General features: G+C 40.7%; 1 protein-coding gene across 1 annotated transcript in view; it reads left to right on the top strand.

Annotated features, from left to right (window-relative positions):
• LOC142889654 (neural-cadherin-like) overlaps nucleotides 1-17,167 on the top strand; it is a 310,909-nt gene that overhangs the window by 245,765 nt on the left and 47,977 nt on the right. The window contains exons 31-32 of the mRNA XM_076028445.1: nucleotides 6,700-6,880; nucleotides 12,461-12,627. Coding sequence (XP_075884560.1) covers nucleotides 6,700-6,880; nucleotides 12,461-12,627 — 348 coding nt within the window. The remainder of the gene's footprint in view (nucleotides 1-6,699; nucleotides 6,881-12,460; nucleotides 12,628-17,167) is intronic.

Genomic DNA, 17,167 nt, shown 5'->3' with positions numbered 1-17,167 from the left:
TCAAAAAAGTATCAGAGTTCAAAGTTCTATCAAAGTTCTTAACAAATTACGTTTGACAAAGTAATTTGTCAAACGTAATTTGTCAAACTGGTCGTGCAGCATGTTCAATTGTTTAATAATTTAATAGTTCAATAATTTGTTTCGTTATCATCTCTCATCTCTCATACGAATCGGCAGTTTACTGGACAACTTTGGACAAGGCTCACTGAGTGTTGGTGGACTTATTAAAACTTTGTTGAGGAATCTTGGTCATAAAGGCTACATTGTTGTATGCTAATATAGTTTTATAAACTTGAAAGACTGTTGTCACTGCAATGTACCATTTACATGGGTTAACGGTGTTAGATTATTGATTTTGAGATGTCCATTGAAACACATTGTTAGAATGGTTTTTGTTGGCATTTTGTAAAATGAAATTCCCACAATGCAAATGTCAAAAGTTTTGTATTCTGTTTATTGTTTTGATAGTTATTTTCCAAACTATATTCACAAATGCATTCGCTATTGGAAGAAACAAGACTTTATTCTGATATTGCACTTAGTTTAAATAGTGACTTTATTGCTCTCAAGTTACCAATAAATTGCTGTTGTTTTTATTGTACAATGTGTTTTATGTGGTTCATGAAAAAAGAATAATTACATGCAGTGAATTACTTAAAATGAGTCATATTAAATGCATTTAATATAAAAGCAGACGATCTTTGCAAACTACAATCATAAGTTTTCATTCAATCTATTCTGCATACAGTAATACAAAAACAATGAAAACATTGATCTAAGTCTGAGAATTCATTGAGTGCTTGTGGAGAGCTTTTCATTTGTTCTGTCTGAGTCTGAGATGCATGAACTGAAACTGGGATGAGAATAGATTAAGTTCATAGACAGAGAGCTCTCTGATTTATCTGCCTGAGATCACAAAGAGACACAAAAGTAGAGAAACTGAGAATTATATTAGAGCTTTTGAAACTTAAAAGGAGACTACATTGAGATTTAGTGCATCTTATTGCTCTGGAGAAATAAACCTGAGTCTCAGTTTGGTGTCAGACAGATCTCAGAGTCTTCTGGGAGAAGTAAATGAAACATTTTTCCGGGAGATTTTATTTCACCCGAATAAAAAACTCAGTAAAATTCAGCTGTCTACCTCTGTCAGCTAACGACACTCACAGCTAGCAAGGCTTTCTTCGAGTGTTAGTAAATAAAGTCAGCATCAAGGTCACATTTTGATTTGGGCTGCCTGAGAAAACTGCTTTATCTCAGTTATAATATTTTCTTTACTTTCATTAACATTGCCACTAACATGTTGTGTATGTGTGTGACGGCGGCACAGCGGCTGTTCGGGAAGGAAACCGATTACTCAAAACGCTGCCCCCCCTCCACCCCAACGGCTTGTTGGCATAGAAAATGTGAAATATTTGCAATGTGAGACACTGCAGGTGGATTTATATTCCTCTGTTCACCTTTACTTAAGATTTAAGTTACTTAAATTATTTGAGTTACTTATTTTTTTTTCAACAGTACAGATAGTGGGGGATGTTTCTGCTGTCCATGTTTTTGAGTAGCATAAATGTTTTATTTTGAAATACTCTATTTAAGTGATTGAGAAATTGTGTTGCTGTGCACCTGAGTTGGTACAGTGTCAATATAGCAGCTGCTGCCAGGTGCAATACTTTCAACAAAAACATCTTGTTGGAAATGAAACAGCAAATCCAAAGCCGAAAGGCATGAACACTGTATACTGAAGTATTTGTTTGTTTATTGCAAGTCATATCGTTATTGCAACACACAACAGCTACAGTATATCACATATCACATGTTTTCCTAATATCGTGCAGCCCTAATTTTCACACTAAAATAAATCACTGCATTTGACTCAGACACCCTCAGTCACTTACTCACTCTTAATTCCAAGAATTTATAGTCCAACAACAATCCTCTTAAATAAGGTGGTTAAAACTAAATGCTAAAGATATGCTACGACACTCATAAAAGCAGTTGAGAGGCTCCGACAAGCCAGACCTTTCCACTAATTAATGAGCCAACGGTACTGCGTATTGAAACTCAACTGAACCTCTTTTAGCTGCCCTTCCCGCCTCGGGCTTTCCACGCATTTGCGTCTGAATGATTTTTATCACCCCCCGCTGGCACAGCACAGGTATTGATGGTTGGTGGGAAGAGTCTTATTCAGCCTCCACCCATTTAAGGCCCCGAGGACAAACCTGGGCGAGTCAGGAGAGGCGATCTTGAGCCTGTGGACGCAAGACGCAACAGTCTCTGACACACGCATCATGTTACCGGAGGGAGGGATGTAAAATAGCACTAGGGTGAGCAGACCGAACTCGCGAGGGATGTATTGTGGTCTGAAAGTTAGTGTGAGCCGTTCCACATCAGCAGCACAACTGGAGTCAGTGACAGGACCCGTACTACTCCGCTCAGGAGGTAGAGCGGTTTGCCCAATGACCGAAAGGTTGGCGGTTCAAATCCCGCTCCATCCTAGTCCCTCGTTGTGTCCTTGGGCAAGACACTTAACCCTAAATTGCTCCCAATGGGGCTAGGCAGCGCCTTGCATGGCAGCAGCCACCCATTGGTGTGTGAATGTGTGTGTGAATGGGTGAATGAGAGGCCTTTGTAAAGCGCTTTGGGGTACCGTGAAGGTGCTGGAAAAGTGCTACGTAAGTGCAGTCCATTTACCATTTACTCCATGCCTGGTTGATGTAAACACAAATGCGAACAGGGGTCCCACAGTAAACCAGGTTAGCAGTAGCAGTGCACATAGCCACTTCCTCATATTGATAGGCAGCCTGAAGTTTGGTGAAAAAGAAACACGATAGATGTTCGATCACGCTCAGTTCAGTCACAGATGATCAAGTGGTCGTTGAGGGACAATCTTCCATTCAAGATCACACAATCCAACAATAGGATTAGTAGCTTTCAAAAGAAAAGACAACTGCACTCAGGACACTCGCCAATCAAGTTGGATTTATTGTAAATTCTAGAAAAGTACTTTGGATTGTGTTGTTTCCATAATTACAGTCTAAGTAATAACTTTTTTGTTAATGCACATTAACAAGATTTGTGGATGTTGGAAGACATCAAAGGTTTCGGAATGATTGGAAACTTTGCATCCTTCCGTTTATGACTACGTTTTCAAACCTGAGTAAAATGCAAACAAAAATACAAAGAAAGCGTAATGTCAAGGGATGATTTTATTGTGGAAGTAAAATGAATGGGGTTTGATTGATTAAATAATATTTATTTTAATTACTTTCAACACAACAACTGAAAGGTAGAAAATCCTGCACAGAGTCACAATCCCTTTAACGTGAGAGAAAGATCCCCCTCAGCAGTCTAGGCCTAGAGCAGCTTAACTGACAGTGAGTTGATTCTAACTGTAAGCTGTAGAGACACGTACGCCACCAAGATAGATAGATAGATGGATGGATGGATGGATAGATAGATAGATGGATAGATACTGTATAACACCTAAAGTTAAACCAGGCAAACAGAGCAGTGTCTCAGTGTGAGGGTCCAATAGTTTCCAAACTGGTGCTCATCCAATCAATATTTACAGCATTTTTGACCGACCAAACTTGTTTTTTGGTTTCCCCAGCATACATTCATATCTCACACAAAGACACACACTGCTGTGGCACATGGACACTCTCAGATCAATTGCAGACAGCAAACTACGGCGCCTTTAAAGGTCAGCTAGCAGTAGAAGGCCACTCTTTGGTGTAGGTCAAAACCAATCTGCTCCTCCTGAGCAACATGAATCACTGACAACACCATCTTCTGTTAACGCCGCCTGCAGTCAAACATCCTGCGGGGGATGAAATCACAGCGTTTGGCTCAACTCAGCAGGTCAACTGAGGATACAAATGAGTGCTCTTTTTTGGAAGGAGGAGGCACCACACGTGTGGGGTGGAGGAAGGGGGGCGTTGTTAGCACTGTGGCCTCACAGCGAGAAAGTTGGGTTGGATCCCCCAGGCCTAGGGGTCTTTAAGGTGGACATAAACACAAAACATAGTTATCATAATTTTAAAGAGATCTCCCACCCTAAAACGATTACAAGTTTTAACACTGATGGCAAAAGGTATTTTAAAATACGGCTGTATAAGTTTGTCTGTTAAACCAATGGGCGACAGCGTTGCAGTCGTGTGGGCGGACCTGACGTCACAGCATTCGTGGCTGAGCTTGTCAACCCAGTGATCTTAACTGGAAATAACTTAAGATTGATTGAACATGGCAGGAAGTAGGAGCTAAGACAAAAATGAAAAATAGAGGTATGGTCAAACTCATTTTATAACGTAAATGACATGACGTCACCTGGTAACTTCCATTATTTGCCCATGACAAGACCACCTGTTCTCTGACATTGGCGAGCTGCAATAAAGAGCAAGATTTCATCAGTCAACAGTTCTACAAGAATTTGTAGCGACCACCAGGAAGACGAAGACTATGTGAATGATTTATTTTATTTTATTTTACTTTGTAATGAGGCAGGACTACTGACAACTACGAAAGAGGATTAGGGCCACAAGAACAGAAAAAAATATTACAGGAAGGAGATTTTTATTTAAGTTTTCATTTCGACTTTATTCTCGAAAATTGAGAAAAAAGACGAAATTTTGTGAATAAAGTCGAAATTTTGTGAATAAAGTTGACGTAAAAAAAGACGAAATTTCATGAATAAAGTCAAAATTTCGTGAATAAAGTCGATGTTAAAAAAGACAAAATTTCGTGAATAAAGTAGAAATGTCGAGATTAATTATAAATCAGTTGATGGCATTTGCGTCTGTTCAGACGGAAAAACCAGACAAGCTTGGAAGAGGTTGCCGCATTCATCCAGAGCGAGATAGCTGGGAATGGGCAGATGCAAGGCTATCGCTGATTACACCTTTGTTTTCACCTTAGATTCCACCTCAACATTTTAACCATCACTTTGTCGCGCGCCTTGGTTTTCCGCTTAAATTCCCATATCCCATTACTTGATAATATATCATTCGGAACTGTATATTCAGCATGCATTGTGTTGCTTAAAATCATTATTGTGAATATAGTCAAACACTTTTACATGATGTTTGAAAAAACTGAACTCTGATGGTTATACAGTCTCCTCCAGTCACCCTCTTTTTCATTACTGATCTCAACATTGCTTTCATCAACATTTCTCCAGCTCACTTGACAGTAGTAAACTGTAGCGGCAGTGTGTGAAATACAGGGGGGTCCTCCCCCGATTAACCCACGAGACCATCTGAAAACATCACAGCAAAATCTTAAGGGGGTCTCATATTTTTCAAAAGCTGAAATGCATTGTCATCATTATCATTGTCACTAATGGTCTCTAAAATGTCTTCAAGATCACCCTGTCTTTTTTTTTTTTTTTTCAAATGGTTTTCACCAAAGGAAAAAGGGACCATCAGGTTTACACCTGGCAGAAGACTGAATCGAAGCTGATGTTAGTAACTCTGATGCCAATTAGCTACAAAGTCTCATCCACATATTGAAATATTGTCTATTGTATGTTCAGGAAATTTAGGCTGGTATCAGGACAATCCCCACCCCTGCTTTCCTTTTACCACCAATTGTGCCTATTTTTTTTTTTTTTTAAAGATTCAACTGTTTTTATTGGTCACACATCACGTTACATGGCAGGGAAATTTTCGTGTGGCAGAACCTGACGTGATGTGATGTGCATTAAAAGGGATAAAGAAAGTGTAAAAAAAAAAAAGAAAGTTTAAAAAGTTGCCAGTTAAATATCATTCATTCATTTTCCATACCCGCTTAGTCCCGAGCTCAGGGTCACGGGGGTCTGCTGGAGCCTCTCCCAGCTGTCTTAGGGCGAAGGCAGGGTGACACCCTGGACAAGTCGCCAGTTCATCGCAGGGCCACGTAGAGACAAACAACCATTCACACTCACATGCACACCTACGGACAATTTAGAATGTTCAATTGACCTCACATGCATGTTTTTGGAGTGTGGGAGGAAGCTGGAGAACCGGGAGAGAACCCACGCAGACACAGGGAGAACATGCAAACTCCACACAGACCACCACTGCGCCACCGTGTCGCCCCCAGTTAAATATGTTTAACAAAAATACAAGTTAAAAAGATTTTAAAAAGTGGCAAGGACAGATAAGGGAGTTTGTTGTTTGTTGTTATATATATTTGTATATATATGTAAATATATATATATATATATATATGTATATGTATACGTATATATATATATATGTATATATATATATATGTATATGTATACATATATATATATGTATATATATATATATGTATATATGTATATATATATGTATATATATATATGTATATATGTATATATGTATATATGTATATATATATGTATATATATATATGTATATATGTATATATGTATATATATATATATACATATGTATATATATGTATATATGTATATATATATGTATATATATACATATATATATATATATATATATATATATATATATATATATATATGAAATGCAATACAATATAATATAATATAATTATTTGCAAACATTGGAATGCAAAAATATGACACTGTGTCATTTAGTATCTGACAATGATATGAACAACAACAACAACAACTTGTACAATACAGTAAAACAGCAGCTTTGCCTTCCATCGCTAGTCTGCTGGCCTGTCTTTGACTGTCCCTCTCTGCTCTATCTCCTCCCTCAGCTGTATGATCTGGGCTCTCCAGCTGACTCTCAGTCCAGCTCTCCGGGCTGCAGCACCACCGACAGCAGCTGTGTCAACATGGGCGTCCCGTCCTGCGGCCGCCACGGCCGCTGCCACGGAGACTGGGGCTCCTTCAGCTGCCAGTGTGAGCCGGGACACTCTGGCCACCAGTGTGACGAGGGTGAGTGGGTCTGCTCCTCTTCCTCATCTTCCTCTGATGTCATACTAAATAGAAGAGAATAGAATAGAACGCCTTTATTAAACCCACTTTGGGGACATTGGCTTGATTACAGCAACAAAAAGTGGGGCAAACGGAAAGGAAAAAAAATTCTGTCAATTAAAATAAAATAAAAATATTTATTGAAATGGGGAAATTAATGAGATGTTGGATGATGTTGAACAGTTTGATTATTGAGCTCAGTGTTTCCCAAACACTTGTGCCGTGGCACATTAGGGTGCCGTGAGAGATCGTCGGGTGTGCCTTGGAAAAATGCCCAATTTCACCCGATTGGTCATTGGTCATAAGTATTATACAGTCAAAGCAAATCAGTTGTCTTGGTACATCTGTCCATGTGGGCAGCATGCAGTGACAGGCAGATGAATTAAATGCTCTTCCACTAGATGGCAACAGGTAGTGAATTAACCTGTGTATCCACCTGCTGGGGCTCAAACAGAGTAAGTGATGCTTTGAGTGAGACAGCGGCAGCGATACGCGATGGATAAATGATGTGGCCAACTCGCAAAGGAATCACTTGCAGCGCGGATCTCGTCTTTGGTGCGTCACATCGATCTCACCATTCATTAAGAAGGTAGAACAATAACATGTCCCGACGTGGCGCTAGCAGGGGGCTAACTCAACAGAGTCAACACTGACTCATGGGTCTAACAGCAGTGAACAAAACATGACATATAAGGCAAAAGGAACTCTAACGACGCACTAAGACACTCACACAGTCGCACTAAACATCAACATGAAACGTAACTCAGCAACAAAGTTACCCCCCACCACCATATTTAAAAAAGAAAAAGTACTCAATCAGGACCCACTGGTTCTGAAGAACATTCTGACCCAGATAAAGGGCCAAGTATGAATAGTGGTCAGAAGAAAGTTAAAAAAAAATAATAAAAATAAATAAGTGAGCTCAAGACAATACAATGAAAGTTATATTGGGTTTGGATTCACTTTTACTTGGGAACCATCTGAGCCCATTCCGTTATGCCTGATGTACGGGGAAAAGCTGTCCGCTAGTGCCAAGGTTCCAAGCACACTTAAACGGCATCTCCAGACTAAACGGAGGGAGCAGAGCTATTTCAGCTCAAGAAGATAAGGTTGAAAAAAAAGAGAGACTCAAAGCAGTTGAAGATCTTTGTGTGTGAATATCAGCTTCGTGTTCAATCGAACAGGGACAGATTTAACCCTGAGTCAGTAAAAAAAAAACTTTTTTGACGTATTTATAAAAAAAAAACCCACACAAAATTTTTTTGAGAGCCTTTTATTTCACAAATGCACGAGGTGTTCCAGCAGGTGAACGTGTCCTCACTGCCCTCTGCAGCTGTGGCAGAGCAGGTCCGTCATCTCTCACCTTTGTAGTAGAGACGACGATATGTGTTTTTTTCAAGCCGATACCGATAAGTTCCTGCTTTTCAAGACCGATGCAGATACCGATAACATATTTATGTTTATTAATTTTTAAATTTTAGATTTACCTGTAATTTGTGCACCCCTGGAAGTAAGAAAAACTGGATTTAACGATTTTTAACTGTACATTTGTTCCTAACCAAATGTCAAGAGATCACTACTGTTAACAAAACAAGAACCAAGAACAGTTCTGTTTCTAGAAATGCACATATTTATTTATTTTTTTCAAACAAAGAAATGGTGTGTGTCTAAGAATGAGCAGTGGATGCAAATGGCTGATATCAAATTAAAAAAACAGAGGCCTCTAGGAGTCCACAAACTCTGCTGGATAAAGATTCAAAAAATGCACCAACAAGTACTGCAAACTGAAATGGTTCATTGTTTTCTTAATCAATACAAAATCCAGTATGAATGCGCAACTGACACTTGAATCACTTCAGACATGTCTAGCTAAGCACAAATTGATAGGTGCAGTTTTGAAGTCCTTATCCAGCCACTGCACTGTCAGACTTACAGGGCTAACATCACATGTCCACAAATCAGTGTTGAAGCTCATGTCCTTACTTTCATCGATCAGTGTTATGCAGGAGTGTGGCCATTGCGTCCTATTTTGCTGGCAAACGCATGAGAAAATAGCGGCTCGAAGTGGATTACTAGCTGACAAAAGCCCTCATCTTCAACGATGGTAAAGGGCTGCTCGTCCACCTTAAGCCCTCGGGTCGTCTCTGGCCAGCTTTTTTTTTTTTTTTTTTTCTTCTTCTTCTTGTTTTTAAGCAAGGTGCGACAGTGGGCAGGAAAACATTGAGCAGATCCAGACTCCAGAGGGTCAGAGGTCATCTGCTTTGACCGGTTGAGGTGAAAAGGAAATACAAAAAATGTCGAGAAAAAGCGAGATAGAGAGAATAGAGAGAATAGAGAGAGAAGTAGCCATAGTGGTAAACAGGCCAGAGTGAGTTGCAGGGTGAACAACAAAGCTCTCACAATATAGATGTAGAAATATGAAAAAAAATTCTACATATACCTACATCTATATCAATATAAACATGTAGATGTATACAAATAGATGTTGTGTAGTATACATCAAATTATAACATTTAGATAGGCTTTAATGTTAAGTAGTGGGGTGGTGCAGCTGCTGTCCATTGTCCATCTGGCCAACTTCTTGCATTCATCAAACGCCGCGGCAGCTTCTTTAGCGGTGCAAGCGTCTTCGTAGGCTTTTAGAACACCGCCGTGGCGATGCTGGTTTTTCGAGGCGGCTAATAAGGTTTGTGGCGAAACCCACTCGTGAAATGTTTGCTTCACATTTGTTGCAAATAGCAGGCAAAATGTCTTCTTCAGACACAGCAAATTAGTCCAACGCAATCGACGCCACGTTGTCACACACGCAGGGGAAGTTCATGTCAGGCTTGCGGCACGCAAGGTTTTTTTTTCCGAGAAGGTTTCTGGGAAAACCACGCCCCGATTACGGCACAGGTGGGACGTCCATGGTGAAAGGGAGCGCTTCATTTGCTCACCCTAACATAACTACAGCACAGCACTGGCAATGTACGCAATCTTGACCAGAGCTTTTATGTCGGAATATCGGAGCTATTTTTTAATAAGGGTGGATTTATCGGTATGACGTCATAATTCCTAATATCGGCCCGATAGTTATTGGCCCGATATTTATCGTGCGGCCTTAATTTATAGACTTCTAGTCATCAGTTAATCATGTCACCACTTGAAGGTCCAGGGTGTAATGTTTGGAGATTTTGAAGAAGAAACAACAACATCAAGTGGTCACATGTTCAGGTTGCAGTGCTCTTTCGCTCTCCCTTCCTCACACCTCCTGAGCTTGCCAGTGAACTATGGCGGCCCTGTGCACCCAGACCGGGACCTTACACACTGGACCTTTTAATCGGTTTATAGTCTTCTTCAGTCACTCTCCTTTTTTAGTAGTTTGAACAGTCTTCAAAAGCTAATGTTAAGTGTGATTGCAAAATTTAGGAGCATGTTTACAAGCTAACATTGTTTCTTATGTGACTGTTTCTTTTTCATTGACTGGATTTTCACAGTGATGAACTGCTGCGTTTGCGTTGACTTGCGCAGTAACTCATCAGTGTGGAGGTGTGGACTTTTTCATTTCCCTGATAGGAAAAAGGGAAATTGGCCGGCTGGCCTCTGCAAAGCCTGGCTTTCCATGCAAATTGTGTCTCACGCAAACAAAAGGCTGGGCTGCAACTGGTACATTAGCCATCATGTGTGAGAGTGCAATATTTAGAGGCTCATTATCGCTTCACATGCATGTGAATCATTCATAACCTCCCATAACAACTTAAACTAGTTTCTGTTGGAGAGACAGCAGGTTGAAAAGACTGTGGTGTCAGCTGATGCTGTCATGGTTTGAGTTCGCCCCCTGCTGACTCGGCGGTTACTGTCCATGTGTGGCTGCAACCTTTCAAAATAAAAGAACAAAAAACAAAGAGGGGGTTGCAAATGTACCGTGTACCGCGCCCCCTGCTGGCTGACTCCAGCCCACTGGACACGAGTGGTTATTTCTCACGTTTGTGTTTTGCCTGTTTCTTTTTTAAATAATACTTGCTGAGTTTTGAAAGCACATGGTTATGTGGACAACAGCAGCGTGCACAAACACACACACACACAGACGCACACACACACTCAATTAACCTTACAGGGAAAAGAGCGAGAAGCAAAGCGGAAGCGTACTAACCGAGCCGACACCAAGTGAACCAGTGAAAACAGGGCCTAAATGGGGGGGAAATAAGTGGTAGTAGGCAGCAACACAGAGGTGCATTCTTGTTGCTGAGCACGTAAAAACACCTCGCAACAGAGTAGAGTCTCGCTCTCACCGAGTTTTCTTTTTTCCTTTTTTCTCTTTTGCAAAAGAAAGCGTTGCTTCTGTTTGGCTACCGTTATTTTCTCCCCCCCCCCGCCTCTTCTTTCCCCGTGACTTCCCGTCATTAATGGCAAACAGTGCCACCTGCTTCACAACGTCCTGGTTGCGGTAGGATTTTTACTCAATTTGTAAACACGCATCAGAGAATGTAGGTCAGACGGTTTCCCCCAGAGAGATTGCTCATGTGTGGTTCTTGGCGTACGGACCATGCTCGTCCTGGTGCTGTTCTTCATGTTGAGGAGATATGTTGAAGAGAGCAGTGTCTGGCTGCTGGTTGGATGGCTGGGTGACTGAATGGATGCTTCTGAATGCTGCTACACAGACAGACAGAGCCGTTAATGATCCTCACCGCAGAAAACACACACTATATATGTATATATATATATATATATATCCACATACATAAATACATACAAACATGAACCTACACAAACATATTCCAATGGTTCATTATGACTTTTAGGTTTTAGTTTTTTAGCAAAACAAAAAAAAAAGTATAGTTCCCTCAAGCACACTGAGCAGTATTAGCGCAGTTATGTTCAAGCCACTACACACACACACACACGCGCACACACACACTCCAACAAACCCATCCAACCTGTTCACCAATAAATAACTAAGTAACTCCCACTCAGCTGCTCAGCGACCCTGAAGAGGTGACGCAGATGATCACTTGAATATGGAATGTCTGTCCAAGAAAAAGAAGAAGAGAATGTAGCGCACAAAGTGGCTTTGCCTTCCAGCACTATTTTATGAAGCAGACATCGTCATCAAAAGGTGATGGGAAGGCAGAGCAACAGTGAGAGGAATAGAAGTTTCAGACGGTAAAAGGAAATTTCACTTGCAGTTCCAGTGCCGCTGACAGGTGGAAGAATGGCTCTCTGATGGTTGCAGGTGTTCCTGGTCCTGAGTGTCTGCCATGCACAATGCCCGTTTCTATGAACGCGGGGGAAAGAAAAACGAACCAAGGATGAGCCAAGATGAACCAAAGCTTGCGTGTTGTTCCCCCTTTGTGTGTACTGATATCCTGTCCTGCCATGGGCCGTGTACACGCAGGTCAGATTTTAGAGAGCAGGGACGGAGCTCCTCATTCCACCTCGAAGTGCCTTTGGACTAGAAAAAAAAGCAGGAGGTGTTTGAGTTAAAAGTTAATTGTGTTTACTCTTTATCTGTACCCTGCGGGGCTGATTGTGTGTGTGTGTGTGCTTGTGTTTTGCAACCAGAGGTCCCAGAGTACTCCTTTGATGGCTACAGTCACGTCCATTACCAGCTCATGTCCCCGCTGCCAGCGAGGAGAACCTGGTTTCAAGTCCTGATCCGAACCCGTAAACACAGCAGCACTATCCTTAATTTGATCTCCAAGGAGCAGAATGAATACATACGACTAGAGGTAAGACTTGCTTGTGTGTGTGTGTGTGTGTGTGTGTGTGTGTGTGTGTGTGTGTGTGTGTGTGTGTGTGCACGCACACTGCTCCATTTTCAGCACTGTTGATATGGCCCCCCCCCCCCCCTCCAACGCCTACCCCCACTTCGCTGTACAAAACTCTGAAAAATCTCTGAATCCTGTTCCCATTTAAAAACCTTTGTAATGATATCATTTCAATTGATTCCAGTTCATCCGTCTACCAACACCAACCCTAAATAAATTTAGAAATATGAAGGAGCTCCTGCGCATAAGCTGTTCAACAAGCTGTGAGGTTGGATAAGTCCCTCCTACCTGTGTACACCACCCTCACCAGCACCCCACCACACCACCTTCAGCACCAACCCCACTCCCAGCAGCAGCAACAACACCACAACCACCACCACCACCCCCCCACACACACACACACACCGCCACCACCACCACCAGCAGCAGCTTCTCCTTCACACATGACTTTAAAATGAAATATTTGATGGGAAGATCAAACGACGATAAAAAAGAAAACCTTTGAAAGTCACTTCTCGTCTCACCCTTGGTGCATTTGTTTTTGATTGGTGCATTACACCCAAGCAGTGGCGGGCCGTGCATTTTACGCCGAGGTCATCAGTGACCTCACATGTTGTCCATCCTAAATTAATACGCCTCATATTTCCCTCAATATGACACTACGGCTAGACAATCCATACAGAATCACTCTTACACATTACATCACCTTCATATAGGTGACCTAGTCAAGCAAAACGAAAAGTTTTCGCAGCTTTTAAATCATAATTAGGACTAAGTCTGTCAAAACGTAGAAATAAAAGGTGATTTCAAGAGATTCCTCAACAAAGTTTTATCAAGTCCACCAACTGCACTCTGTAAGCTTCAACTCTTTACCAAATTTGTTCAATATACTGTGCGTTGTCGCCGATTTGTATGTGAGACCAACAACACAATGACAAAACAAACTATTGAATTTCTAAAAGATTAAACAATTTCACATGTTGCCGCAGCTCGTGTCACACTGAAAAAAGTCATTGCGAAACGTGGGCCTTAAAGTTAATCAAACGTTGCCTCGAGGCAGATGCAATTCCTCCATTACTTTTTGCAGTCGAGTTACTCAAATTACTCGAGGAATTGTTGCAGCCCTGGTAAAAATATGGTCAATTAAAATATTTCAACACACCTTAAACATTCAGCTTATTTTTAATGTCTATTGTTCACAAAGCAGTTCAAACTATGTGAACCATATACTTTTTGAAACCCCATTTTAATGATCTACCAGTACTGGCAAGCCACTGACCTGCGAAGGTCATGGCCCCGAGCACCGCAGGAGGCGTCTTTTTATTTTTCTGAATGAAAGTTGGCAACACTACTTGACAGTTGTGTCCCCATGAAGTGCATGTTTAAACCAGGCGTGTTTGTGCAGGAACGGAGCTCTTCCAACTGGGCTGCAGCATTATGGCAACATGAGCTGCAGCCCATCTTATATATCTCACAGTTTTTCAGATACCACTCTTATGTCCCATGCAATGAGATGGAGCATGGACTTCAATGACTAATTTTTTTTTTTTTTTTTTTACATATATATTAGGGCTGTCAAAGTTAACACGCTAATAAAGCGTTAACTTGGTTCACACCAGAGGCGGAAGCGCCGCTAGCGCCGCGCCTACGAAGACGCGCACGAGCTGCAGCCCTCCTTTGCAGAGGACAACTGCCTCTACTTCTCCGTGTCGTGCGTGCGTGAGACACACCGGCCGCGGAAGCACCGCGAATAGCCGCGGAACGGAGACCGCCTCCTTTCGATGCCCATGCTAACCAATGGTTGTCGTTCGCGCCAGACTCGAAGCTGCGCGCACCTCCGCGGCCGGCTCGCGCCGTGCAGCGATCATTTCGACCTGCGTGAAGTTGGCCCCCCACCCTCAATAAAAACCTTTTCAAAATACCTTTTAATTGTTTGTGCTGCAAAAATTTTAGTTTATGCTGCTTTCGTTTTTGAGATATTAAACATTATTGCAAAGGTCAACTTGCAGTCAACCAGCCCCCCCAAATCGTCCAAATGGGCTCAAAATGGTCTCCTTCGTTTGTGCTTCATTTGTGCTGCTTCACTTTCTCAGATATTAATGTGTCCTGTGACGTCACACAGCTCCCCCATATCGTCCAAATGAGCTCAAAATGGTCTCGTTCGTTTGTGCTGGATTGTAAAGCAGCACAAACAAACTAACCCTTTAAATTAAATTAAAAAAAAGGTAATTAAACCAATGGCCTTGTACTAATGTTATCGTCCATATGTCCAATCACCGGTGCTCTGCTGGTTTATTGCCACAAACTGTGAGTAAAACTATGGAAGCAGATAGTTAACACAATCCAAATTAAAATGCAATAGCAGAAATGCTTTTTCATGTTAAGAACGAAGCGGCATTATTTGACTCATAATTAAAATGGTTAATAAGTCATTCAATCTGCATTTTCATTTTCTTATTCAAGACTGCCCATTCTTCTACTTAATTCAAATGAAAAAGGAAAACACATTTGAGATTTAATTTTCAAAACATGCACCAGCAAAGAGTTACCAAGATTCAATATGAAATGTAAAATTCGAAAATGAAAAAGCAATAGCAGAATGCTTATTCATTTTAAGAACGACGCTGCATTATCTGACTCATAATTAAAATCATTAATAAATATTGCTATATGCATTTTCTTTTTCTTATTCGTGTCGCACCTTTTATGACACAATCAAAAAGAAAACTGAGGGCATTGCTTTTTCATTTTCGTGGTCCTGCCCTGCACAAGAGTTACTCCACCTCCGCTGTGGGTATGGCGGTAAATTCTAATGTTTGTCAATTTAATAAATGTATATATATATATATATATACTGTATATTTTTAAAAAACAAAACAAAAAAAAGGATAGCGGTATGACACCACTTCGCCATCGTTACTTTTCACGTCATTGAAGTTGCCGGTAAACGAGATTTAAATCGCCGAAAAACGTGGACCACTGACGGATCTCGTTGGTCGGACAGATTTGAGCATGGCGCACATTGACACAATTGTTCAAACCCTGCTGGATTTAGCTTCCCAGGTGGAGTTGAATAGTGTATCTGAATCTGATGCTCGGGACCGAGTTGAGCAGGTATTCTGCCGTCCCAGATACGGACGCAAACAAGGATGCCTTAGCCAACCTGTTGTCAGTTATGGAACACCTTGATGCACCAGCACAACATCAAAGCTAAAGCTATTTGTTACATGGGTGGAGTAACAGCTGTTCGCCGTCGGCCACCAGTCCATCCGTCGCAGGATGCGAAGCAACCGATCAATCCGTCGACTGGTGGCAGATGCTGGTGCGAGATCCGTCAGTGGTCCACGAGATTTAAATCACGATTACCGGCAACTTCAATGAGTAACGATGGCGAAGTGGTGTCATACCTTTTTTTTCTTTTCTTTTCTTTAAAAAAAAAATAATCTATATCTATATATATATATATATATACACATATATATATGTATATATATACATATATATACATATATATATATATATATATATATATATATATATGTGTATATATATGTGTATATATATGTATATATGTATATATATATATATATATATATATATATATATATATATATATATATATATATATATATTAAATTCACCACCATTACAATTTACACATAACAGGAGACAAATGACACTTGGCGTCATACCGCCATACCCACAGCGGAGGTGGAGAGCTGCTGACGTCACTTTGCAATTGCGATTTCGTTTTCGAGTTGTGGTAACTCTTGTGCAGGGCAGGACCACGAAAATTAAAAAGCAATGCCCTCAGTTTTCTTTTTGATTGTGTCATAAAAGGTGCGACACGAATAAGAAAAAGAAAATGCATATAGCAATATTTATTAATGATTTTAATTATGAGTCAAATAATGCAGCGTCGTTCTTAAAATGAAAAAGCATTTCTGCTATTGCTTTTTCATTTTCGAATTTTACATTTCATATTGAATCTTGGTAACTCTTTGCTGGTGCATGTTTTGAAAATTAAATCTCAAATGTGTTTTCCTTTTTCATTTGAATTAAGTACAAGAATGAGCAGTCTTGAATAAGAAAATGAAAATGCAGATTGAATGACTCATTAACCATTTTAATTATGAGTCAAATAATGCCGCTTCGTTCTTAACATGAAAAGGCATTTCTGCTATTGCATTTTAATTTGGATTATGGTAACTATCTGCTTCCATAATAAACAAGAACAATATCAAAAAGAATTCAAAAGCAAAGTAAAATGAAGCCTTTACTAATCCTTCCTTATGGACTTCTTCATTGGAAAAAGTTATTCTGCCAAATCAATAGCCACTTTGCTCATGGTCATGTTGCATCTTCTGATCTTGCAGAACACATACTGAATGAAGGAAAATTGCATAAAAAGCCACCCATCCGTCCATTTTCCATTCCCACTTCTTCATGGGGGTCTGCTGGAGCCTCTCCCAGCTGTCTTAGGGCGAAGGCAGGGTGACAC

Source organism: Nelusetta ayraudi, unplaced genomic scaffold (genome assembly GCF_046127955.1).
Source record: "Nelusetta ayraudi isolate G7.1 ecotype Tasmania unplaced genomic scaffold, CSIRO-AGI_Nayr_v1 ptg000023l, whole genome shotgun sequence".
NCBI lineage: Eukaryota > Metazoa > Chordata > Actinopteri > Tetraodontiformes > Monacanthidae > Nelusetta > Nelusetta ayraudi.
Note: the sequence above shows the minus strand (reverse complement) of the source record. Positions and strands in the feature narration are given on the sequence as shown.